The following is a 26,023-nucleotide window of genomic DNA, read 5'->3' as shown; positions in this document are numbered from 1 at the left end:
TCTCTTTAAATTCCTCCCCACCCACCCCAACCCTGCATTCCCTCCTCACACTATTGAGGTGATTCATTTTAAACCCAGCAGAATGGCAGAGTTGACCAATCCCTATGTTGAATTCCAAGTTCTGACAACCACAGGTAGTCCTGTTAAGTCACTGATAGCTGAATCCTAGAATTCCATCTGCATCTTTTACCACCTGCTATAATCCAGACCCACCGGGGGGAAGTCGCCTGGGGAGAGTCTCAAAGATGACGTTGGAAGAGCGTATTAAACGGTTCATGTGCTGCCAAGGTGCCAGGGGAATGATTTGGAACATCCGAAACACGATCAATGATGATGTAAAAATTGTTGAAACCAGGTAATGCTGGCAGCAAGGTAAGGGTGGGTGTGCATGGCATAGACAGAATATGTCTGTGTGCTAGATCTCTCTGGAGTCAGGGTAATTAAAATGTCAAATGTGATGCTATTTTGTACAAACAGCTAAAAGAGATGCGTGTGGAAAGCATGGATTTGCAGCGTGTGGAGTCTCTCTCCCTGATCTCACTGTATTGTCTCTGTTGAAAGCTTGGCACATTTGGCATAGAACTGGTACTATTTTGGGTTTAGAAGGAAGCAGTCTTCTCTATTATGGGTGGAGAGTGTTTTTCCTTATGCATGAGTGTGTCTTACTGCTGAAGCTGGAGAAGGAAAGGCGACGTGGGTGTTTTTTCCAGGTTTCACGTGTTACAGCAAAAAAAAAAAAATATTGCGACCCCCTCTATTGCCAAGAACAATGCAATAGCCAACTATTATTTTTCAAAAGAAAGCTCTGCAAGCTATTGACAGAATCTCCATTCAGTGGGCATTGTACACTGTCAGTCACAAAATGTGAAACAATGACCAGCGTGTGCATATGGAGCAGTTTGCCTATATATCTTTGCCCCGTAACCAGAGACATCGAACAATGGCTCAGGGGTCATAACTCTGACCCTCATTTATTATGGAGCCTTTTATTAGTGGAGGGAATGCTTCTAAAATATGTGGGTAAAATGTATAGAGCAGAACATTTGCCATTTTAACCATTTTGAGGTGTACCATTGAGTGACATGAATTACACTCATCATCTGAAACCATCCAGTCTCAGATGTTTTCCATCACCCCAAACAGAAACCGGCACCCCTTTAAGCAGTAAAGAATCCCCCCTTTTTCCTTCCTGATGGTAATCATGAGTACACTTTGGTGTCTCGCTATTTGAGTCTTCTAGATATTTCATAAAAATAGGATATTTGTTCATGTCTGGTTTCTATCACTGGGCATGTTTTCCAGGTGCATCCCTGTCATAGCACATATCTGAACTTTGTTTCTGTGGCAGGATATTTCATTCTATATATCATGTTTGCTTCCCTTCATCTGTTGATGGGCATCAGTGTCTGAAACAGGAGACCTGCCTCCCGAATCTGCTCGTGCCCTTGCCCTTTAAAGTCGCCCATGTAACATCTCTGAGCCTCAGTGTTCTGTTCTGCATCATGAGACAGTTGGACCATTCTAGTTCCTGACTCCTATAGAGATGTGTTGTGGAAAGCTTTGTGCTCTTTGTTTTTTGTTGTACATGTGGATGGTGTGATATGTAGAACTAGAATTTTTGACCCTATCAGTAAGCATAGCATTTGTTTCTGAGAGTGGTTGGGGGGAGATGGGGGGTAGAGGTGTGTTTTCTCATCTTCCTGCCTCTGTACACTACAGTTGCGAATACATGCAACTCCCTTTTGATCTAGCTAGATTCTCTCCATAAATTGAAGCAGGTCTGATCTTAAGCTCGTTTACTGCCCCAGAACAGAATTGATCTGGCTTTCACTTTTGATTCAGCCTCGGAAGATTCCGGGAGGAAGAAAACAGCAGCAGTGCTGACTCGATTGGACTAAGCTGGGGTTAACAGGAGGGTGGAAAACCAGTTACCATAATCGCTTTCTCTTCCCATCTGATCTCCATATTTAGTGCATGTACTTCGTTCACGTAGAGAGAGTCTCTGTGGCCATATTCAGGGAGCCCTACCCAGTAGACTTTTCGTCATTCATCCGTCTCGGAATGAGTCTCAGCACCTGCTTGGTTGTCATGAACTCAATTGACAGTTTCTGGAATTAGCAAGCAAGAACAATATATTTCATTTGCAATGTTAAACATCAGATCTCTTTTGCAGATACCTTAAGTGTGGGGTGTGTTCTAGGCTGTTACCTTTAAAGAGGAACCCTGGTGGCCTAGTGGGTTACCCAGTGGTCAGCGGTTCAAAACTGCCTGCCACTTTGCAAGAGAAAGATGAGGCTTTCAACGCCTGTAACGAGGGAACAGTCTCGGTAACCCACAGGAGCAGATCTTCTCTGTCCTGTAGGGTTGCTATGAGTCTGCATCAGCTCGATGGCAATGGAGGTTACCTTTAAATTGATCTTGTGCATGATATAGAATAGAACAAAAGGCTCCAAGTAAAGAAAATCTTGTTCTGCTCTTATTGAGCATGGTCTAGAGTAAGTGACCTGAGGAAAACGGCTTCTCAGAAACCAGATCTTCACAATTGCCACTAATGTCATGTTGCTCACAGAGCTGTGTTCAGGACTAAATCACATACCTCAGATAAAGCACCTAACCAGTGCCTGCCACCTGCCAGGCAGTCGACAAACTGTCTCCCTTCTCCTTTCTCTCCCCTCCCCTTGACTCATTTGGGTGTTTTTCATCCAATTTGATAAAGTGCTTTAAACTCTGTATTAGAAAAGCACATAGTCCAAGAAGTTTTTCTCTTTTAAGAAGTTCATTTTTCAAGCCTCACCGTAATATCCATTGTTGGGAGTTGAATCAAGATCTGACTCTCTCGCTCTCTACCATTCTCCATGGACTTTCCATCATGGAAGACAGAAGGGTAGATTGAGCCTCTGAAGTGGTGGGGCGAGGGGAGGACGTGGAGGAGACATGGGGTGGGAAGCACATCTAAATTGCCGGTAGGGCTTTCCAACATCATACTCGCGTCCTCGCCAAAACTCTCTCCCATGGAGTTGATTCCAGCTCACTGCAGTCCTGGAGGGCAGGGCAGGACTTCCCCTTGGGGTTTTCAAGACTTACATCTTTAATGGCATAGATAGCACACACCCCCCTCTTTCTTGTGGAGTGCTTGGTGCGTTCTTTTCATGGCATTGTACTCCTCCCAAATGTGTGCATCTTCATCCTGCCATATTACTGTGGTAATGGCGTCATATTTTTCAAGTATGTTAGAGAGAAAGTTGAGCACTGTTACTCTATGATATTAAATTATTATTATTTGGACATTTTCATATGTTTTGGATATACCATATATACTTGAGTATAAGCCAACCCGAATATAAGCCGAGGCATCTAATTTTACCACAAAACTGCATAAAATGCTGAAAAACTTGGCTTATACTTGAGAATATATGATTAAGGAGTATTATCTACTTTTTCATGTTATGTCTAGCTGTGACAGTGGGCTAGTAGAAAAATATAAATACCCTTTCATTACTGTATTAAAAATGAAAAATATTCTGCCATACTGTTTAATCTAAATTGGATTACAAAGAATAATGAGAATTAAACTATAATGAGACTTTTGAGACTATATAAGAATTTTTATAGCTAGTAAAGATGTATTTGAGGGGAAATTGTAGAGAATATTATACTGTACAGTAGCCAATCAGGTATAAGGAGCTAATTGCTTTCTGTCCCTTTAGAAATTACTCAGCTTGAAAAAGATAGCACATATTGATTTACTGTATCGTAAATGTCCCATTGTCTCGCCTCCTCTAGCACCCAAATGTATCCACACAAACACACACACGTGGCAGTAGCGCCAGGCAACTACACAGCTAACCTCTGCCACAATCAAGCAGGGGAAGGGTGGAATAAGTGCCTTTATTTGAAAATAGGAGATGGCATAAAATTATTCAAACACAGAATGGTTGTGTAGTGTTACCTTCAATGCATGACAGGTTTACTTTTCAGTTAAAAAACAAAGACATTTCCAAAGGGGGAAAATAATGCTTCCTGATAATACAATAAAAATGGCATTTTAATATTTAAAAATCTGCTTATGTGCCTTCAGAGGCAATGTCAAAGCTGAGCATATCTTTGAAAGTTTTTCTTGTCAATCAGCATGAAGATTGTACAAATTGTGCTCTGGCATTTTACTTTTATTTCAGAAATGACCTATAAATCTGGAGAGTTTTTATGCATGTAATTTGCTTTGTTTCTCCAGTAAATATAGCTTTTGTCCTGCCAACAAAACGTTTTCTAGAAACATCTGTTTGCTTTTTCCTCTCACTGTAGACTCGGTTCTAGTTTAGGTGGAGCTACAGCTCGACAGCACAATTAGCAACAGGGTTCACAGGAAACAACCCACAGGGCTAGCTGCTCTGTGGGGGACCTGTAATTCCCGGGTAACCCTGGAGTTCAGACTCGTAATGCAGCGTGCGTTTGTTTCTGGGCTGGCGTAGATGTAAATCGCTATCTGTGATTGCGAATCATCGTGATCCTGGCTGCTTCTGTGGCTCAGAGGCTTTATCTTGAGAGGACCAAGGCATATGTATTTATAGACGAGAGAATCATTTGTGACTGAGTGATTTTTTTAAAAATTCTTTTGTCACAGTATACATTAATGTGAAGGGCCTCCAGAAAAACTGGTGGGAAAAATGGAGTGGGAAGCTACTGGAATTTTCCCACAAACTTATATACGTATTTATTTGCTCCTTCTGTGGGTTCAGCACTGCCACTCACTCGGGCTTGCTGCGCGTAGTAAGGCGTGGGGCTCCACAGACACCCGCATGCACGCCTTCGCTCAGAGTGCTCCGAGCAGACTTGGCCTTGCCAGCGGGCTCGCATTAGCATGGTGCTGCTCCACTGGTACGTAATGGACGGACGCACAGGTTAAGAGCCAGGGTCGCCTCCGCTCCAATCAGCGCGGCTTTTCTAGGGCTAATTACCTCTTTCCTGCGCTGACTCTAATGTGACATGTTTATTGCCTTAACTAACAACTCATTAGCTTAGTTGATGTTTTTGTCAATATTAATTCGTTCATTTAAGCCAAGTCAAAGCTTAAACAAAGATGTCCAGACTGAGAAACGGGCAGCAGAGTGACTTTTGTCTGCTCATCTTTTTTCCTCTTACTCAACTTCACTAAAATGCTTGTGTCGGAAGGAAGCGCTTGGAGGGCTCTTGTTGAGAAGGCTGGGCTTGGTCCATGTGCCAGCAGGAGAAACAGTTCTGGGTGGGTTTGTTGAGCAGCTACCCTGGTGTCCGTATCCCGGCCCTTAGTAGGTAGTGTCCACTAAGGGCACGTCATTCCTAGACTGACTGTGTAACCATCGTAAAGTGTTAACAGCAGTTTCTTGTTCCACCTGCACCGTGCGTGTTAGAGCGCCTTTGACGGGATTTTCAGATTCTACCTATAGACTGGCTCCGTGACTTGCCACATACTGGTGGCAAACTCAAGCAATCCATGTGGCTGGTTTTTCACATGAGGCTATGGTGGAATTGTAATTAAATATTTTACTTTGGGGGTTTTGGGCCATCCTTTGGGTTGGTTTGAGTGCTGGTTAAAAGAGCCTCGGTGACATAGTGGGTTACACCCTGGGCTACTGACCTCGAGGTTGGTGGTTCAAATCCTACCAGCTGTTCCTCAGGAGAAACATAAGGCTGTGTGCGCCCATAAAGACTTCTAGCCTTGGAAATCCAGAGGAGCAGTTCTACTCTGTTGTCCTACGGGGTCGCTAGGAGTCAGAATTGACTCAGTGGCATTGAGTTTAGATGGTTTTGGTAGCTTATAGGTTGGGCCAGCGGTTCAAACCACCATCCATCCCTGGGACAAAGACGAGACTTTGTATGCCCATAAAGCTTTACAGCCTCAAAAACGCAAAGGGGCAGTTGTGATCTATAGGGTTGCTATGAGTCAGACTCTACTCGATGGTAGTGGGTTAGTGGTCCTTCAAGGCTGCTTTGTGTGTGTGTGTGTGTGTGTGTGTATGTGTGTGTGTTGTATACTTTCTAATACTTAAGTACTGAGAGTCTTAAAGAAGTGCAAACAGATCAAACAAGTGGACATGACCCTGTCATTGAGAAGTAGGTTGATGACTTCAGAGAGTTACATCAGCAGCATCACCACTCCATTTGGCAGGTCCCCTCTCCCAGCATACTTAGTGATGTACAGGCAGTCAGAAAGACTAATGTGCCTTCCCACATGAGTGAAGCTGAACATCTTGAGAGTTGTCACGGGAAAGGCCAGCAGACATCTGCTTTGGAGGCCAAGACATGCCCTGATGGGTTGGTGACATCAACTGATTTATCTTTAGTGAAAAATAATACAAGTTACCCTAACCCGAGCTATTCACTTCTATATCAACTACTCATTGCCCACCTATAGAAAGTTACATAGGCTCCAAATTAGTGTTGCACATCAGAAAAGTCTCTGGGTACTGCAGACCTGAGAAGCACTAGAGGACTGCCCGAAAGGTTGGCAGTTTGAACCCTTCCAGAGGTGACTCGGAAGACAAGCCTGGCAATCTGTGTCCCCAAGGTCATAGCCTCAGAAACTGCATGGCACGGTTCCACTCTGTTCTACTCTACCCGGGGACACTAAGAGTCAGAATCAACTGGACGGCAACTAACAGCAAGTCACATGAAATCGCTGTCCCAGGAGATGAAAATAATGTCAGTCCATGTAATACCGTATGTTCTGTACTAAATTATCTAGCTATACTGAGCACATCTGCCTTCTCAACTACCGCTCTTTCCTGGATTAAACTTTCATTCCACTTTTTCAGTGGGTGATGTGATGAAGTGAAATTGCTGAATATGGCTCTACTGTCCGTAGTTGGGCAGGTGATTGGGTGGGACCATGCACATAGGACATAAACACTAATCGAGGAGAGGAATCGATTTTGCTCCTCCACTCACTTTATAAGTGAGCCATTTCAGAAGAGGGAGAGAGAATCCTTCCACTGTCAAAGAAAAGGCATCCATGGACAAGATCCCTATCTGAAGTGACAGAGCCACCAGGAGCTGCAACACCAAGACCATGAGACAGAAGAGAGGAACAGCACTGAGACCATGAGGCAAAGCAGCATGTGAGCTTCCCCAGTGTCAGAATCCAAGGGGCCATGTGGGTGAAAGCCCAAAGACCAACCTGCCAGTATGGTTGAGAAATGCTGTGGACAAAAGACTGTATCTTTACCGTTTGGCAACTTGCTATCATCCTTAAAAAGAGCCATTATCACGAGTGTTTGTGAGTTCTCTGTGGCCACTGCAAGTTACCATACCAGGAGAGCATAGGAGTGCTGTTGGAAGGGTGGCTGGTGTCCGATTCAGAAGGATACAGGGTGGAGACATAGCTGACCTCTGCCTGTGACAGCCAGCCTTGGGCTCGTGTGTGCAGGTGGATTATCCTTCTCCTTTGAGTCGCTAAAGGATGTCAGACATGGCCCCACTCGGTTTCTTTGTGTTACCCGTGGCTTAGGTATTGCCACAGCCAAAATGCAACTCCCCGCCCTCCCCTCAGTCACCTGGCACCCGTGCTAAAACCTGAAACTCACCCTCTCCTGCCTTTCTCAGGCGACTTCAGTATTCCCCTTCTGTCCAACCTGTGAAAGTCCTGTGGTACCTCCTCTCATTCCCTCAACATCACATCCAGCGCCAGAGTTAAATGCCGCTGTGTTGTCTGTAGGTGACTTCCCAGTGCCTACTCCAGTCCTGCATTCCCCACTGATTTCTAGACTCGTCTCTAATGACTCACTTGTCATCTACCCTTAGATGTTTCGTATGTACCTCGAGCTTAAAATGCACAAAGCGTTGCTTGGGACTGCTGTCCCTACAAACAGACAGTCAGAAGCTCAGCCCTCCCGCTTAACTCTCGATGTTCCCGTGGGGAATTGCCATCCCGTCCACCTCGTTGGTCTCCTCAACATTCTTGGAACCACCTTTAGTTCCTCTGTCTTGCACTATTCCTACCTGGTCTGTTCCAAGAAGAAGGGGCGGGGGATCAGAATTCACACCCTTCTTTCTTTCTTAATTAAAAGATCATTTTATTGGGTACTCATACAACTCTTGTTCAAATCCATGTATCGCTTGCATCAGACGAATTTATCCATATGTTGCCTTTATTCTTTTCTAGACATTTACTTCTATTGAGCCCTTGGTATCAGCTCCTCTCCCCGCTCCCCCCACCACTCTTTGATAGATTATAAGTTGTTATTATTTTCATATCACATCTACCTCAGTCTCCCTTTCCCCTTGTTTTCTGTTGTTCCCCCTGCAGAGGGGTTGTGGTTATGTGTTGATCATTGCGATCGGTTCCCTCTTTATTCCTTCCTCTCCCTCTCTTACCCCGACCCTTCTGGTATCGCTCTTCCCTTCTCTGTTCCTGGATTCTGTGTGTCGTGATCTCCCATCTCTTATCTATACTGTGTGCATGTTCCAGTCGAGTCTGAACTGAGAAGCAGCACTGGGGCATAGTAGTGGGGGGTGAGGAAGCCTCAAGGAACCAGGGCAATGTAGTGTGTTTTATGGATGTTTTACTGCACCCTGGTGACTCATCCTTCCCCTCTGATCCATCTTTGGGGGTACATATGTAAATACATTAATCCACAAAAATAGAGATATTGGTCTATGTACATATATGTGTATGGCAATACACTGAGATAGTGGATGGACTTTAGACCTCTGCTCACACCCTCCCTCAATACAAGAACACTTGTTCTAACAAATTGGCAGTCTTAGATGTTGACTCTCCCAACACAATTGCTGAAGAAAAAACGAGTGCATAAACAAATGTGGTGAAGGAGGTAAATGGTGCCCAGCTATTAAAAGATACAGTGTCTGGGGTCTTAAAGGCTTGAAGTTACACAAGCCGCCATTTAGCAGTGAAGCAACAAGTCCACATGGAAGAAGCACACCGCTGCAATCATGAGGTGTCCTTGGGATCGGGTAATAGGCATCAGAAGACACATAACAAACAAACAAAAGCTATTGTTGAGAACAAAGGGGATTGGAGCAGAGATCCAAAGCCCATCTGTAAACAACAGACCTCACTCTCTCCCTCTCTCCGTCCCTCCCTCCAGTTTAAGCCATCTTGTACCACAGCAGCCCCTCCCACTGGGCTTCCCTCATTTCACTGCCCCCAGCCCCCCCCCAGGCTGCACTGAGCACAGCACTTGGCGTCACTGTGTCTAACATTTGAAGTAGCTGTGTGTCCCAGTAGCTTCTTATAAAGCATCGAGATTAAAACCCAAGTTTGAAATCGACCCATTCCTTGGCACTCCCTTGGACATTATGCCCTCTGCTCTCCCCGTGTTTTCTTCTGTCCCACACTGGACATCTCACTGTCCAGCTGTTCCCCTGCCACAGGGCTTTTTTTGCTTCCCGCACCCTAGGCCCCGTCTCCCACTGATGTCCCACATCTCTTTGTGGTGCTCTAATCTCAGCCAGATCCCTGTCCTACCTGCCAGTTTCTAGCCTCTTATTCTGCTGTCTTTTCTTTCATAGTACCTGGGACTACCTGACACAACTGTGCCCATTTAGCTTTTATGTCCCAGCTAAGAATGTAAATAAACCTCCGAAGAACACAGACTTTGCTGACCTGTACTTAAAAGAGTGCCTGAGACCCAGCAGGCAGCCAGGAATGGTTTAGGGCAGGGAAGTGTAAACCTCTCCCAATCTAATGCCAGTTAGCATCACATGCTGCACCTAAAGAGAAGCAGTCCCAGCCAACACATTAGGGATGAGTTAATTAAATGTCTGACCACTATGGCCTGTGAATGATGTTATAAGTTTTCTAATTGGCCCTCAAGCAGAAAAAGGATCCTCACCTCTGGCTGAGGGAAGACAAGAAGCACTCATCGCGTAGAAGCCAGCGCTCCAACTTGAACTGTGACTCTCCACTGTTCTCCTGGTTCCCCCCTCCATTGTCCAACTCTTCTCTCGCCTTCTGTCTTTCATCCATGCCATTGGGCAGTTCTTTGTCACGGGGATATGGAAAAGTTTGGTTTGTCGAAGTCAACGTTTTGTAGGTGAATGGATTTTCCTCTCTCCTCTTTTCTCTCTCTCTCTCTCTCTCTCTCTCTCTCTCTCTCTCTCTCTCTCTCTCTCTCTCTCTCTCTCTCTCTCTCTCTCCCCTTTTGACCTTCATAAACGCCTACTCCTTTTAGATATTTATTCCTTACCTAAAGACTAGTCAACAATCATTGCTTTTTCATCTTCCCTCATTAAATCAGCATGATGGCACTGTAACAACAGCAAAGGCATTGAGTAATATGGTTTCTCTGTTGTTGTTTTTTTTTAAAATCATTTTATTGGGGGCTCATACAACTCATCACAATCCATACATACTTCTATTGTGTCGAGCACATTTGTACATTTGTTGGCAATGTCTTTCTTTTTTTTGTTTTTTTTATTTTAACAATTTATTGGGGCTCATACAATTCTTTTCACAGTTCATACATATACATACATCAATTTCTCTGTTGTTAATGGAAGATCTGATCCTCTTCATTTTCATCTGCTATGAAGGAAACTTTAAACGCCCAAAGCACAGTGAGGTTTATTGTTACAGTATGATAAAATGGATTAATTTGCAACTAGATGCTTAGGTGGATGGATGGACACGTGGCCAGACAGACAGTTGTATTGCAGGGGGTTAGGGGGGGTGGTGTGATTGATGATAGGGATAGCTGACATTGAATAGATTTGAACTCAGAGATGTTATGTGCAGTAGAATGAAACAGTGCCTGTTACCGTGTCATCCTCACAAACTGCCATGTTCACGTCTACAACTGAGGCCTTGCTGCAAACCCATCTCATGAGAGAGCCTCCCTCACACTCATTGGTCCACGGCTTCCCAAGCATGCTGTCGTCTTCCCATGACTGGCGTCTGATGGTGTGTCCAAAGCAAGCCACTCAGACAACCTGTTGTAATTCATAAGTTTTATCTCTGGTAGCGCAGTAATTAAAGCACTTGACTGCTAAGCAGAAGATCAGAGGTTCCGCTCCCCCAGTTTCTCCACGAGACAGTGATGTGACGGTGTAGTTGTGTAAAGATCTACAGCCCTGGAAAGGAACCCCAGGGGCCAGTTCTCCGTCCTTGAGGGTGGCTTTGAGTCAATTGACTCCAGAGCAGTGGGCTTGGTTTCAGGTTTTTCACTTTGGGGAGTCAATCGTCGCAGGCCTTTCTTTATCGAGGCTGGTATAGTCACGAAGCTCTCCTAAAACCTGCCCAGCTTGTCATTTGCGATGTCACTGGCATAAATTCCAGCACAGGCCAGGCCATTGCAGTAGAACAAACCGAGACAGCGGTGGTAGTTGACCCTCAAGAGCAATACTACATGTTGAGTGAAGTAGAGTCTGGTCTTATATTCTAAGTATAGAACAGGAAATATGTAATGCCTTTGAATTAGGACTGGGTTGATTAAACTGCTACTAGGCTAATGCAGTTTCAGATTTCTTTGTTAAATTAACTGCACAATTAAAGTTATTTTATGCATCTTACTAAAGAAAAATATGACTCACTTTTATGTTGTGAAAGATTTAAAATATATAAAAGCGATGTTTTTAAAATTACCTTCATATAAAACACAAAAATGTTTGTTGATCATTCTAAATCTATGGGTAATGCACACCATATTGAGATGTATTTTAATCAAATCAAGCACCGATATAAAGCAGAGTGTAGCATTCCAAATGGCAGTCAGCCATCTTTGGTCTTTGATGGACATTAGCAAGTGGGAAAAGGCTTCATTTACTTGCTTACACTTTAAAATAAGTGGCCAATCATTATTAATTCATTTTGCAATCATTGTAATGGCATAAATCATCTTAAATTCATTTGGTCTAAAGTGCATATACTTTGGTCTCCCACAGGCATTTCCTTGTAATTGAGCTATTAATTAATGTATTTTTTTAATATGACCTTCTCCCCCTTCTTTACTATTCATAGCCAAGAATGGCTAGTGATCATTTCTTTATTCATAATTTTCTTTTAAGTTTGAGGAACAAGTTTGTCCCAACCAGACCTGTTGACTGACTTATGCGGGATCAGCTTCTAAACCAGAGGTTCCCAAAGTGGGCGAGTCCACACCATGGCAGCCGCTGGAGCAATCAAGGGGGGCTGCGAAAGCAGATGCTTATACCTTATCCCGAATTATAGGGTATAACACAGGTTTTTAACTGTCGGCATAACACTGTGAGTTTTTTTTTCCTTCCTGAGAAAAGGGGTGATTGGCCAAATAAGTTTGGGATCCTGTGGTCTAAAGCAATGGTCATACCAGTTACCTCCCAGCAAGACAACTGCATTCATCACAAATGATCTCCAAGGCCTCTGAACATTTCTCTGGAATGGTTTTTCAATTATTTGGAAGGAAAACTGTACCCTTTCTTGTTATAAGTCTGAGCCAGGGGGGTGTCGAAGGTTACTTGTTGGGGTGCGAACCACATGTTCAGCAGTTCAAAACCACCAGCGACTCATCAAGAGAAAGCTGAGATGTTCTGCTCCTATAATGAGGGCAGTCTTGGAAATCCTCAGGGGACAGTTCCACTCTGCTGGAGGGTTGCTCCGAGTCAGAATCGACTTGATGGCTGTGCGCTGTTACATGAGACGAGCTCTGGTTTCTATTGTAACTTGATTCTTGCAGTGCTGCTCTGTGGCTGCTGGGTTTCGGTAAGCATCAGCCATCCTAAGCCCCGAGCTCCCTTGCATTCAACACTACATACACCCATTCCCTACTTGAGATCCCTCTTCTTTCAAGCACCGAACTATTAGTACACATTCTCCATCAGCCTCTGCATGATCCAGCTGTGTGCATCTGTTAGGGATGCTGTGGCAGCCACAGCTGGCTCCAGAAACTACCCGTGTGGGCTCACCACCTGCTTCTCTGAAGCCTGAGACTTCAAAATGAGGATGAGGGAACTTAGGGAGAGAGCAGGGAGAGGGGAGAAACAGAAGGTCAGAACAAAAATGTCATTGATTTTGCAACTTTTCAAATGGTCCTCTCCTAGCTAGTGCTATTTCTGCACAAATAGAAACTAGGTTAGAAAACACTACATGACCCATATTTATGCCTCAGTAAGATCTATGGTAGTATAAAAATAAAAGTTTGCGACAACTCTGAGGTCCTGTTAGCATTTAGACCTGGCAGTTGTAAGTGGGGTGTGTATGATTTAAATGGAATAATCTGGATTTTATTTGAGGTGGCATGGCGGATACAAAGTGCTACTATCAGGGCAGTTCCTACCCTTATAACACATTCTCTCTCTCTCTCTCTCTCTCTCTCTCTCTCTCTCTCTCCCAACTGAAAGCAACCCTTTAGGACAGCATAACACTGTAGGGTTTCTGAGGTTATACATCTTTACTGAAGCAAGCAGCCGCCTCTTTCTTCCATGAAGCATTTGGCAGATAGGAACTGCTGACCTTGAGGTTAGCAGCCTGATGTGTAGCCCACTGTACCAGGGGACTCCTTAGGATCCTTCCATAGCGTCTGTAGGCTGACCTATGGAAATCTTGGTACAGTCTTTGTTCCCTATCTCACGTTGATTTATTTTTTACCCCTGTGAGTTAGGTGAATTCGTAGAGAGCATACATAGAACATTTCATACACATTTTCTTTCAACTCATCCGTTGCTTTCCCTCCAGGTACCATCCGTTTTCCTGCTTCCTCCCTGTCTGTGTTTTCTGTTTCCATTCCTCTTCTTCTCTTAACCTTTTGAACTTCATCCTGGAGTGCATGCTGCCTTTTGTAATCTCACAGGGTTGGTTACTCTGATACTTGCTTAGATAGTCAAGTCTGATCTTCGCAGGGCTCTACCACGGCCGTGGCTGACCCCGGCAGGGCCTGTCTGATCTGAGGGCCTCAGTAAACCATCTAATTGGTATACTGGTGTTAGGCAGTGTGTTCAGAGGGCAGGGACTTAATCAATGCAAGCTTATGGCCCACAGGACTGTGAACTCCTCCTTCATGGCGAAGAATTGCTATAGTTGACTCCCGTCATGAACGGCGCTTGCCTATACCTGCCCCCTTAAGATAGGCACACACCGAGCCATTCATCGTGGCACACATGCAGTCCCAGGCATCTAAGGGCACCACAGCTGTCACTACTCAGTCTCGGTGACTGAGCCCTACTCGTCCCTCTAAGGAGACGGGAGATGCTGACTGCTTAGAGGAGTCCCCACCTAGTCAGTATGCTGGAATCTCCACCACTGGAACTGGGCACATTGTCTGGCAACCAAGAATGGCATCCAGAAGAGGAATATATAGGAGGAAAAAATATCTTTACAGACTATCTGCTGTCCACAGAAGACACAACCTTGTTTGCTGAAAGCAAAAGGCACCGACGAAGATCAAAGACCACAGCCTTCCATGTGGATTACACTACACCAAGCACCGCACCGACCGGGCCCGCACTACTGGGCCCTTGAACGGTATGGCGAGCAGAGAGAATAGTGGCGTCATCTGGGCTTTCATTTCACTTGGATCCACAGCAAACACTGATGGAAGCAGCAGTCAAGAAATCAAGCGAACGTGTCGCATTGTGCAAATCTGATGCAAAAGACCTCTCTGACGTGTTCTTACAAGGCAGATACCACTCTGGGAAATAGGGCCCTGACCCAAGCAGTGGTGCTTTCAAGCTGTTCGTCTGCACGGGAAGCTGGGCAACAAATAAAGGCGCTCTAGGAATCGATGCAGTTGACTTGTGGTGGTGGAAAACACTGAGCGTGCCGTAGACTGCCAGAAGAACTAGCAGGTCGGTCTTGAGAGAATCCGGCCAGAATGCTCTGTAGAAGGGAGAACCGTGAGACTTGGCCTCATGAATTTTAGACATGTTACTAAGAGAAGGTAAACTCTAGAACAGTGGTTCTCAAACTGTGGGTCGTGACCCCACTGGGGGGTCAAACGACCCTTTCACAGGGGTCGCCCGGTTCATAGCAGTAGCACAATGACAGTGATGAAGTAGAAACAAAGATAATGTTGTGGTTGATCACCACCACATGAGGAACTGTATTAAAGGGCCCGGCATAGGGAAGGTGGAGAACCACTGCTCTAGAAGAAGGACGTCATGTTTGGTAAAGTTAGAGGCTCGGTGAATAAAAGGAGGCTCTTTCACCAGACGGGTTGACAGTGGCTTCAACAATGGGCAGGTGCAGACATAACCATTTTGAGGACCCAGGACTAGGCAGTGTTTCGTTTTATTGTACATAGGTTGCCATGAGTGGAGGCCAACTCAAAAGCATGCAACAGTCTTTCATAGTTTATAAAGTGTTTGCATATGATAACCGTCAATAAATGTTGTTCAGTGACACTGAGTGGGTTCCTGACTCACGATGACCCACAGAGCAAAACACTGCCTGTACCCGCACCGTTGCACAATTGCTGCTGTGTCTGAGCCCCTTGTTGCAGCTACTATGTCAGTCCATCTTGTGATGGCCTCCCTCCTTTTCATTGTTCCTCTACTTTATCAAGCATGACATCCTCTTCCAGGAAATGGCCTCACCTGATAACATATCCCAAGTACATGACACCAAGTGTCACATCCTTGCCTCAAAGAGGCACTCCAGTTATACTTTTTCCAAGATAGACTTGTGTTTTTCTGGCAGTCCATGGCACTTTCAGTGTTCGTCACCACACCATAACTGAATGCATTGATTCTTCAGTCTCCTTATTCAGTGTCCAACTTTCACCTGCGCATGAGACAATGATGAAAATACTGTGGAAATGCCATGGTTTGAGTTAGGCACCACTTAGTCTTTAAAGTAACATTACTTTCTTATTTTAAAATCATTTTATTAGGGGCTCATACAACTCATCAATTGTGTAAAGCACATTTGTACATCCATTGCCCTCATCATTCTCAAAACATTTGCTCGCCACTTAAGCCCCTGGCATCAGGTCCTAATTTTTCCCCTCCCTCCCCAATCCCCCCTCCTACATGAACCCTTGATAATTTATAAATTATTATTTTGTCATATTTTGCCCTGTTTGACGTCTCCCTTCACCCACTTTTCTATTGTCCGTCCCCCAGAGAGGAGGTCACAGGTAATTGGTTCCCCCTTTCCAACCCACCCTCCCTCTATGCACCCAGTATCCCCAATCACACCGCTGGTCCTGAAGGGATCATTCGCCCTTGATTCCCTGTGTTTCCAGTTCCTATCTGTACCAGTGTACATCCTCTGGGCTAGCCAGACTTGCAAGGAAGAATTCGGATCATGATAGCGGGGGGCGGGGAGGAAGCATTTAAGAACTAGAGGAAAGTTGTCTTTTACATTGTTGCTTCATCACACCCTGACTGGCTTGTCTCCTTCCTGAGACCCCTCTGCTAGGGACCTCTAGTGTCCTACAAATGGGCTCTGGGTCTCCACTCTGCACTCCCCCGCCTCATACACTATGATAAAATTTTTCTTCTGATGATGCCTGCTACCTGATCCCTTTGACACCTCGTGATCGCACAGGCTGGTGTGCTTATTCCATGTGGGCTTTGTTGCTTCTGAGCTAGATGGCCACTTGTTTACCTTCAAGCCTTTAAGACCCCAGACACTATCTTTTGATAGCCGGGCACCATCAGCTTTCTTCGCCACATTTGCTTATTTACCCGCTTTCTCCAGCGGTTGTGTGAGGAAGGTGAGCATCAGAGAACAACATTACTTTTCAACACTGTAATGAGGTTTTGTGCAGCAGTTACCCCATGCAATGCATCATTTGATCTCCAATAAATGTTTAGTAATAAAACTTAGTAACATGTCCTATTTTGTTGAATATAGAATGCCTTATTAAACTTGTTGAGCCTATGTTTTGTGTTACATGCTCCAGAAAAAAACGAGCAGGTAATGGCATTAAAGAGAGAAAATTGTGTGTGTGTGTGTGTGTGTGTGTGTGTGTGTGTGAGAGAGAGAGAGAGAGAGAGAGAGAGAGAGAGAGAGAGAGAGAGAGAGAGAGCGCTTATATATTAAATCTTTTAAAAGAGTTAGCCTCCATGACCACTCAGATTTTTAAAAAAGTGACATTTCTGCGTTGGTCAGTTTGATTGGACAAGATTCATTTGGACAGATTAACAAGTTTGCCACAGTGTAATCGTGTCAGCATTTTAAGCACACCTTGCATAGGCTTTATTTTATTCTCTGTGTCGATCCTCGACCTTGCCTCATTTGCAGTGTTTTGCTAACAGCAGCGTAAATGCTTTCTTTCAGGTTTGCTCTGTCACCCTGTTAAAACCAAAAAAACGGTGATTGAAGTTGGGACACAGATGTTTAAGATGCTTGAGATAAAAATGACATTCAAATGTGAGCCATTGTTATTGCTCTTGGCTCCTTAACAACCAAATTCGTGTTCGAGGCCAGAGGGCCACCTTAATGGTGACACCCCCAAAGTGGGATCTTGGAGCTTTCTGCATTTTAAAGGATTTTCTTTTGTTTGATTTGTTCTCTAGTGTTGTGAGCCTACTGACAGGACAGACAGGGCATTTGTACATTTTGGCTAGAGCCAGTGGGGTATTGGGTTCTGTACACTAAATGATCACAATAAAAGCCACCAAGTATCCTGTTCTATTCAACTGTCTCCCAGAGAAGGAAGCCCAAATCTTGGATAACTTGGAGTCAGTCGCAGGCTGGCGAGCACAATGCCGAATTCCCCAGGGTTACCAGTAAAGTCAGGAGCCACGTGGCTTTCTCCATTAAGAGCCTGTAACGGAACTAACTTCTTTGTTGTAACACAGATCATAGGAGACGTTGTCTTCTCCTTCCTCGGGGCAGTGTGTGCTATTCATAGGTCATTGCACGTCCACCTTGTGGATGAACAGCACCGGGAGCGCCCTGCCCTGTTACCATGAGCCCTCCGTCAGCACCCTCTTCACAGTCCCACGCGTCTTTCTCAAAGTGCACACTCACCCGGAAAAGGAAGGTGTAGCCTCAAAAGAAGCAATTCTTTAAGCTGTGTACATGCGTCTTTATGGAAAAAGACTTATGATGGTATTTTTAAATTTATCCTTTCACCTTAGACCCATGGGCTCTTGGCGCGGGGCCAGCAGAAATCTGTAGCAGGCTCTGAGAAGTTCCTGATGTGTGTGTAAAAATACTGAGTTTGCTGGGCACACAGCTAGTTAAAGTGGTGTTCAGAATTTACCAAAGCAGCACTGATGTTATTAAGTACTTCCTGTATATGTAGCACTGTGCTAAGCCTAATGCCTAACGTGAAAGTTTTTTTTTTAATTTATTTTTAAATCCCTGTGGTCCACACCAGCCCCAGGCCAGTTCCCGTTAGGCAGAAGCCGGGCATGCCGCCGCCCTCCAGTCCTTTACCCTATTCTGACACAGCCATCCCTCTCCGATAGTTTGTCTCCTGGGTTCAATATGGATTATTGAACTAATCCATTGCAATAGATTGTTGAACCTGGCAGAAATGGATTATTGGCAAGGTTTAAAGAAAGAAAAGAATGTTTGAAAGCAAGTAAGATTAACTTAAGACTGTAGAATAAATATCTAAAGGTGTTATACCATTGCTGATTAAATTAAATGTATGAATAGTGATTGATGTGTTTTTAAAAGGAATCTCATTCTAAGGCAAGCAGGAAAGTTGTGGCAGAGACTTTAGCTACTGGCCCAACAGCCAATGTCCCCTTCCATGAAAACAGGGCTTCACTTCTGTTGAAAATGGCAGGCACTCAGCTGGAAAACAGTTACAGTTCCGCCTGAAAGCCAAGGGAATTGTGTTGCGATGCAACCAGAGTTTAAACGGGACCCTGACTGAGCTGGCACACACACCCCCTTTGCCTTTCCATCTGCTCTGGGAGGCAGATGGAACGATGGCTGCGGCGTTAGCCATGTTGTGACCCTGCAACAACTAGGGTAAGGTGACCAGATCTTAATATTGGTAAAGCGGGACACCATTGATAAAACTCATATCCTGGCTAAATAGCCACACGGCAGCCGAAAACCATATAGCCTAGCTTGTCGTGCATTCGTTCCAAAAATTGGGACTTTTTAAAAACGCCACAGGATGCGGGAAAAATTGTTAAAAATCAGGACTGTCCCGCCAAAAGCAGGACGTCTGATCACCTTAAACTAAGAGAAAAGCAGATTGCGGCGACTGGTGGAGCCACCTCCAGTTGCTGCTGAACGTGTCACTGTGTGTGAGAAAGATGAGCCGTGGAGCACGTGCAACCTCGTTAACTGCAGCCGAAACGACCGTGCAGTTCTCAGAGGAGGGGTGGTTGGACCGGAGAGATGGTCAAGGGAGGATACGGTTTAGAAGCAGTAGTTGAGTAGCGTGTCGTGAATAAAATGAGAGTTGGAGAGGTACAAGTGGTGTCCAGAGCTGTGTACTGTGCCTCTAAGGTGCGGTAAAAGCCCGCCCCTACTGGCCGCAGAGGCCGAGACCCCTTAGCCAGACCTGTGGGAGTTAGCCACTTCCCTTCTTAAGGGTCATGGTTTCTCATCCAAAGCCTAGGAATAGGCGAGATGTTTCTAAAGTATTTTAAATCAAAAGTTCCTGTGGTTCTAACGGTAGAATTACTCGGTCTTGTCCCTTTCTGATCCTCAGACAACTTGAGTATTGATCCTTCGACAGTGAAAAGCTGACCAGACCCCTCCTTTGCTCAGCACCGACCAACGCCTTCGTGTGGCATCTGAAGCCCTTCATAGTCTGGCTGTGAGCACCTCTCTAGTCTGATCTTTCACTCGTCCATGTGGTCGCCTGCCCACCTTTTCTGCCTGGGCCATACCTCCTGGAAACATGGGAGATTTTCTAGCCACTCTCCTCTCGTTTGCCCAATCCGACTTTTCATAGGTGTATTGGAATGGAGACTCCCTGCTGAGGACGTCTTCTCCCACCCCACAGCGTGCAGCTAGGCGGCCCTGCGGGTACCCCCTTGTTGTTGTCAGCTGGCACCCACTTACAGCAGCTCCATGGGACGGAGGAGAGCAGCTCTGTGGGGTCTTCTCACCTGTAATCATTGGGCAAGCTAACCACCAGATCTTTCTCCCACAGGGACACCAGGTGCGAGCCTCTGGGTCAGCAGCCACCTGCTTTGCCATTGGGCCGCCAGAGCTCCGTTGTGAAACGCTACTCATATGTTCAGATTCTTGGTTACATACCTATCTTTTGAAGTCAAAGGGATTTCCATAGGAATGGAATTGAAACTTACTCCTTGGTTTCCCCAGCCCATTGTATTGTACAGTCCCTGACCTATAATGCTATTCAATATATAGGTGTTGCATGAATCTTTGGACGGATAGGTTGGGACAAAAATGTGGAAGGCCTTAAATAAACGACAGGCCAGTTCAATAAACTTCATAGTTCTGTCCCTGGAAAGCCTGGTGGGATTGGGGCACATCATGATGGTGGATGGCGACCTCATTCAGGGGGCAGTCCCACAGCCTTGCTTTTCCTTCTCCTCTGTACGCTGTGGCCAGGGGCCCTGCCCAAACATGTATCTGATTGTTGTACTCCCCCTCCCTTGTCTCCTCTCCTAAAAGGACGGCTACACTCCTGAACACAGTTGGCAGTGACCCTGACGCCTCTTTCCTCTTCTCTTGCACCTCAGCCAGCTGCCAGAGCTCTCAGCCTTCTCGGTGTTCCGTGATCTCTCTGGGCGTTCTCCTGCACTGTTCTCTCCTGTCTCTCCTCCTGGCTAACTTCCACTCATCCTTCAGGTCGCAGCTTGAATACCATCACCCCTGGGACGAGCGCATCCTCCCTCCCTTCCCCTGGGCCAGGGTGAGCGAGGTCCCCTGGGGTTCCCACAGCCGTCGCCCTGAACGCTGCCCCTCACTGATTGCCCTCACGCTCCAGGGGGAGACCGTGCTTCCAGAGTGTGCTTGTGTAATGACCTGCTTCTCCTCCTGTCCAAGGAGTTTTGAGGTCTCAGTGTTTTAATTAATTGTATCTTGCTCATGTTTCTTTATATAAAAATGTGTGAGGATTGCACAGGTTTCCATCATTTGCTTGTGCCACATCGGCCAGTCATCAATTGAATATGTGCACCTGTTTGCTTTTACAAATGAGGGTATGTGGGTACATCTGGGCACGGGGATCATTTTCTAAAGTTTGGCCCACTTCCTTAAGATGGTTTCCTCGGAAGAGAATTGCCAATCAAGACATATGAAGTCTGACGGGCGTTTGCTTTGTTGCTGTTAACTACCACCAAGTTTGCCCTGGACTCATGGCCACTGCCCCCCCAGGGGAGCGAAATGCTGCCGGGTCATCGTCAGACTGAATGGAACTGCTGTGACCTGCAGGATTGTTACTGGCTGGTGTGTTTGTTCCTTTGGCATGCATTGCCAGGCCTTTTTCCTACTCTGTTTGATTCTCGAAGTTCTGCCGATGGCTGGCCACTGCGGGACAGCCTGCTGGTATTTGAAGTACCAGGCGCATAGCTTCCAGTGTCGTAACCCACATGTCACCCCCGTATGAAACCTAGCCTCTGGGGAGTGGCATAGAGATGAGGGGACTTTAAAAAATTCATGGGAAAATAGAATGAAAAGATAGTGGAATTCTTCCATGTTTGTTTTAAGGCCCCCTCGGGTATTTCTAGATGGTTAGTATGTTAATAATACTCTAGAATATGACAAACTATTGCAATTATATATGTGTGGATTGTGATAAGAGTTGTATGAGCCCCTAATTAAATGTTTAAAAAAAACTATTGCAACTGAACTTCTGTCATGGAAGTCTTTCTGTGAGTAAACAAACGAAACCAAGCAAGAGCTCTTTTGTAGTCTCACAATTCTAACCGTTTTTCTGTTAAAAAGAAAAAGAATCAATAGGCTTGTATTTTGAAAATGTGTCAAAGAAAACAATCCCAAAGTAAAGTATGTAACTCTCTTGCCCGTGTTTATTTTGCCGTTTTAGGCAAAGCACTGACATTTCTGCTGCTGCAGCCCCCGAGTCCCAAACTCCCCCCGCACAGCACCATCCGGAGGACTGCTATTGACCTCATCGGCCGAGGCTTCACCGTGTGGGAACCGTACATGGACGTGTCTGCTGTGCTGATGGGGCTGCTCGAGCTGTGCGCCGATGCCGAGAGACAGCTGGCCAAGTAGGTGCTCGCTTCCCCTGCTGGCTCGGAGGGCCGAGGAGGGGCAGTGATCGAAGGCGCTTTCTAAGCCAACCTGGGGTTTGGGTGACGGACAGTGCAAAGGAACCGTGTTTTGTGACATGAATGCAATTGGAACTATTGTCCCAGTGCACGAGTCCTCTGTGTTTCCCCCTCAAAAGCTACAAAAAGTCAGACCCCAAACCCCCTGCATCAAGTGGATTCCCTCCCTCAGGACAGACTGAACATGCTCAGGTGAGTCTGAGGCTGTCGGTCTGCGCGGGAGCAGGTGATCGCCTCCTCCTCCCAGGAAGTGGCGAATGGTTTTGAACTGCTCACCTTCTGTGATGGTTTTCAAATTGTGTACGTGGAGAGAGGGGAACCAACAGTGGTCTGCAACAATGAGCTCTCAAGCCTATCAGTGGTCGCCATGCAACATTTTGTTCATAAAGTCACCAGGACTCATAATTGACTTGAGGACAACTAACAAAATTTATATAAATGTATAAGGTAAGTGGAAAAACCACTGGTAGGGTTCCAGGTCACACCTGCACACGTGATTGTAAACACCGTGTGTTTATACTTATGTCTGCTCAGTGGATGACTAGACAGGTTCTCTCAGCAGCATATTGTCAGCTTCTCGTTAGGGCGTCTTCAAATGAAAGTCCAGTCGAAGCAGGAGCGTCTGAGGAGGTCTGCCGGGCAGTTAAACTCCAGGCAGACAGGTTGGCTCAGAAGTACACGGGACTGTTTTTGCACATGGCCCAAAGTGGCCGTAATCTCGGTAGATTTTCCTGACGGACACAAGGTGATTGTGGAAGCTTACTAGGAAGAAGTTTTAAGAAAACGGAAAGTTATTGGTGAGAAAAAGGCCAGGACAATGGCAGTAAGGAATTTTTCCCCATGAGGACAGTGTACTCACTGGTTGTCCTGGGTTTGCAAGAGCTGCGCTCCAAGAATTGCGGTGCATGCCTCATCCCATCCGCCCATAGCCCTGGCCTTGTCCCTTCAGACTTCTGTTTCTTCCCCAAACGCAGCCTTGAACAGGAATGGCTTGAGGATGGCAAGACTGCTGCTCTGTCCTGGTGTGAATCGAAGAGTGTGGTTTAGGGAATGATCGGAGCGCTGGAAATACCGTCTGCTGAAGTATCTATGCCTCAGTGAAGGTTATGTTGACAAACAATGAGTTCGCCTTTTGATATTTGTGTGTGTGTATATGGTTTTGTGATAATACTTTTTAACTTTGTGGTTTCTGTGAAAATTGATGATAAGGAAGTTGATGTCAATTGATAAAAATATTCAGTGCTTGTTTTTAAAAAAAAGGTTTGCAAGTAGGGGCATGGCCAATGCTTCCTAAGATTTCTGCGACTATATATCTGTACAGGAACAGAAAGCTTCCTCTTGCTCCCGTGGGACAGGAAGTGGGGGGGAACTGATGACCCCTGTGGTGAGCAGTCCAGTCCATCGTCCACTGTATCACCAGGACCCCTCAACTAGGCTGGTGGGTAGGAATTCCTGAGCTGGCCCATGCTGCTTCTCTTGATGGACACGTTAGCATCTCGTAGGTTGTCTCCGTGATATGAGGCATTTCCCTCATAGGCGTGGTCACCGAGGGAGCGAGCGCTCTCTGAGTTCCTTTATGTGGTTGCCTTTCTCACATCCCCAAGAGTCTTGGGGGCAGAGTGAGTTAGGAGTGAGGCTGCTAACTGCAAGGTTGGTTGGGTGGAAACCATCAGCCGCTCAGTGGGAGAAAGATGAGGCTTTCTGCTCTTGTAAAGAAGCCCAAAGGGGCAGCTAGCTGTACCCTGGACTGTCGGGCCAGAGCGAGTCAGAATTACCCAATGGCAGTGAGTGTGGGCTCGGTGTCTCTTGCCATAGCTCTCTTATATTCCAGAATGCTTAGGGTCAAGGGCGCATTGGCTGTGGCATGCAGGCTGCTCTGTGCTGAGGAAACAGAGACCAGACAGGCAGTTGAAAGCTAGCCTGAAATGTTGTGGCTTTGTGTACACACCATGAGCATTGTGAGATTAGATTCTAGGGTTTATAGATGAGGGAAAGTATTCATTTCAAATTTACGTACCCCTCCCCCATAACCTCTTCCTGTCAGTAGACAATGCTTCCTACCTTCTAGCTGTCTTCCTAGCTGTGGGCCCTTCAGCAAATTACACCCCCTCTCTGCCTCAGTTCCGACAGTAGGTTGGGGCTAGTGGAGACGCCTACCTCCTAAGATTGCCCAGCCAGCCCCAGTTGATAGCAGCCCTGTGTACAGCAGGTAGAGACAGTGCACAGCTTAGCTACTGTGTAATACATCCCCTTGAGGATCTTCTTTTTGCTGATCCTCTCTTGTAACAAGTGTGATGCCCTTCAGGGACTGGGCCCTTCTGAAAGCACGTCCAAAGGGCAGGAGATGTAGTCTTGCTAGGCTTGCTTCTTGCAAGCGCTCTAGCTGTATTCACGGCCATTGAGTCCATGGCGGCTCACACTGACTCCGAGGGACAGGGTGGCTCTACTCTTGTGAGTTTCCATCGAGTGCGCCCTGTGGTTCTCCTGAGAAGCTGCTGGTTTCCAACTGCTCCCCTTGCGAATGGCCCTTGAAGGCGTAGTAACCAGGTCTCTGTGCTGGCTGGACTTCTTCCAAACCGCTGTCGCTGGTTCCTCTGGCTGACCATGGCATGTCCATTATTCTTTCCCAGCTCCACACAGAACTCCAAAATGTCAGTTTTTCTCCGATCTTCCTTATTCTCTGTCCAGTATTTGCTCGCATATGAGGTAAGGACAATCTTATCTATGGCTTGGGTCAGGTGCACCTTAGTCCTCAGAGTGACATCTTTGCTTTTTAACATTTGAAAGACATCTTTGTCAGCAGGTTTTTCTAGCGCAACACGTCTTTTGGTTTCTTGACTGCTGCTTTAACGGACATTTATTGTGGATCCGCATCAAATGCAAGCCTTTTAAGTTAGAAGAGACCTTAGAGCATGTAAGGGGGTGCGTAGATGCCACCCATAGGTGGTGGTGTGAGGAGTGACACATTTCAGCATGCCGGTATTGAACGGATGAAAACACGCCCAACTCTAGAATGAACATTTGGCATAGTGTGGTAGCCAGCATAGCTTTGGGGTCTGGGAAGTAGCAGGATTCCCAGTTGGCTGAAAGGATGGGCCTGGGGCCATTGTGTTCATGCCAGTCGTAAGAGGCACAAGTCGAGAGCTGTCCCCCCTAGGGAATCCCACAGCCTCCCTGGTATGACTTGTTCCCGATCGTTCAAATGTTGCTCTGACCTAATCTTACAGCATCTTTCCAAATCTGCCCTGCACACAATTTCCACAATGTGCATGTGTTTGTTTCCTGGAGGAAGTGGTGGTGGGGCTGGAACAGGCAGGCATAATGAGGCGCGCCGGCCTCATCTGCGTGTGCGCTGTCCACAGATGCGCGGGGCGCTTTCTCAGTGGGTAATTTCAATCTTGCTCTCACATCCTTTTCTGTCACGAAGATTAGTAGGACTCCCTGCACACAGCTCTGAATAAATGAATGTATCAGCATGTAGCCTTGAGGAGTCCAATGTAATTTTCATCGTGATAAATTGTATAATAAGCAAGAAAATGTTTGCTTATTAATCTATAACAAGATTTAGATTGAAAATGGCCTGTTACACCCATGACACACTGGCGTGGGCTGCTGGCTGGGTGAGGTGGTACCCAGGGTGGGGGTCCTGTCATGCCACGGGGTGTTAGGTGTGCCCTGTCACGTGGCTCCTTGATGCTCCTGCGTGCTGACTGGGTTTGGCTGCCACACCTTCTTCTGGGTCATCCAGTGTGCGTCCCTCAGAGGCACCTGTATGTCAACGCTTGTGACGTAACGATTTCAGTCCTCACTTGCCTTTATTATTTCATTTTAGGCCCATTGTTTTAAGTTGATAGCAGAGTCGTGAAGAGGGCCACCCAGCTCAGGTCTGCTGCTGACCTCTAAACTTAAGACATCAAACCCAACTGCC

At 46.1% G+C, this 26,023-nt stretch overlaps 1 protein-coding gene across 2 annotated transcripts in view; it reads left to right on the top strand.

The window, feature by feature from the left end:
* Nucleotides 1–26,023, top strand: part of WDR7 (WD repeat domain 7) — a 363,988-nt gene that overhangs the window by 235,198 nt on the left and 102,767 nt on the right. For both annotated transcript variants that reach the window (XM_075532929.1, XM_075532930.1), the window contains one exon: nt 21,849–22,035. In XM_075532929.1, the coding sequence (XP_075389044.1) occupies nt 21,849–22,035 (187 nt within the window). The remainder of the gene's footprint in view (nt 1–21,848; nt 22,036–26,023) is intronic.

The sequence above is a fragment of the Tenrec ecaudatus genome, chromosome 15 (assembly GCF_050624435.1).
Source record: "Tenrec ecaudatus isolate mTenEca1 chromosome 15, mTenEca1.hap1, whole genome shotgun sequence".
NCBI lineage: Eukaryota > Metazoa > Chordata > Mammalia > Afrosoricida > Tenrecidae > Tenrec > Tenrec ecaudatus.
Note: the sequence above shows the minus strand (reverse complement) of the source record. Positions and strands in the feature narration are given on the sequence as shown.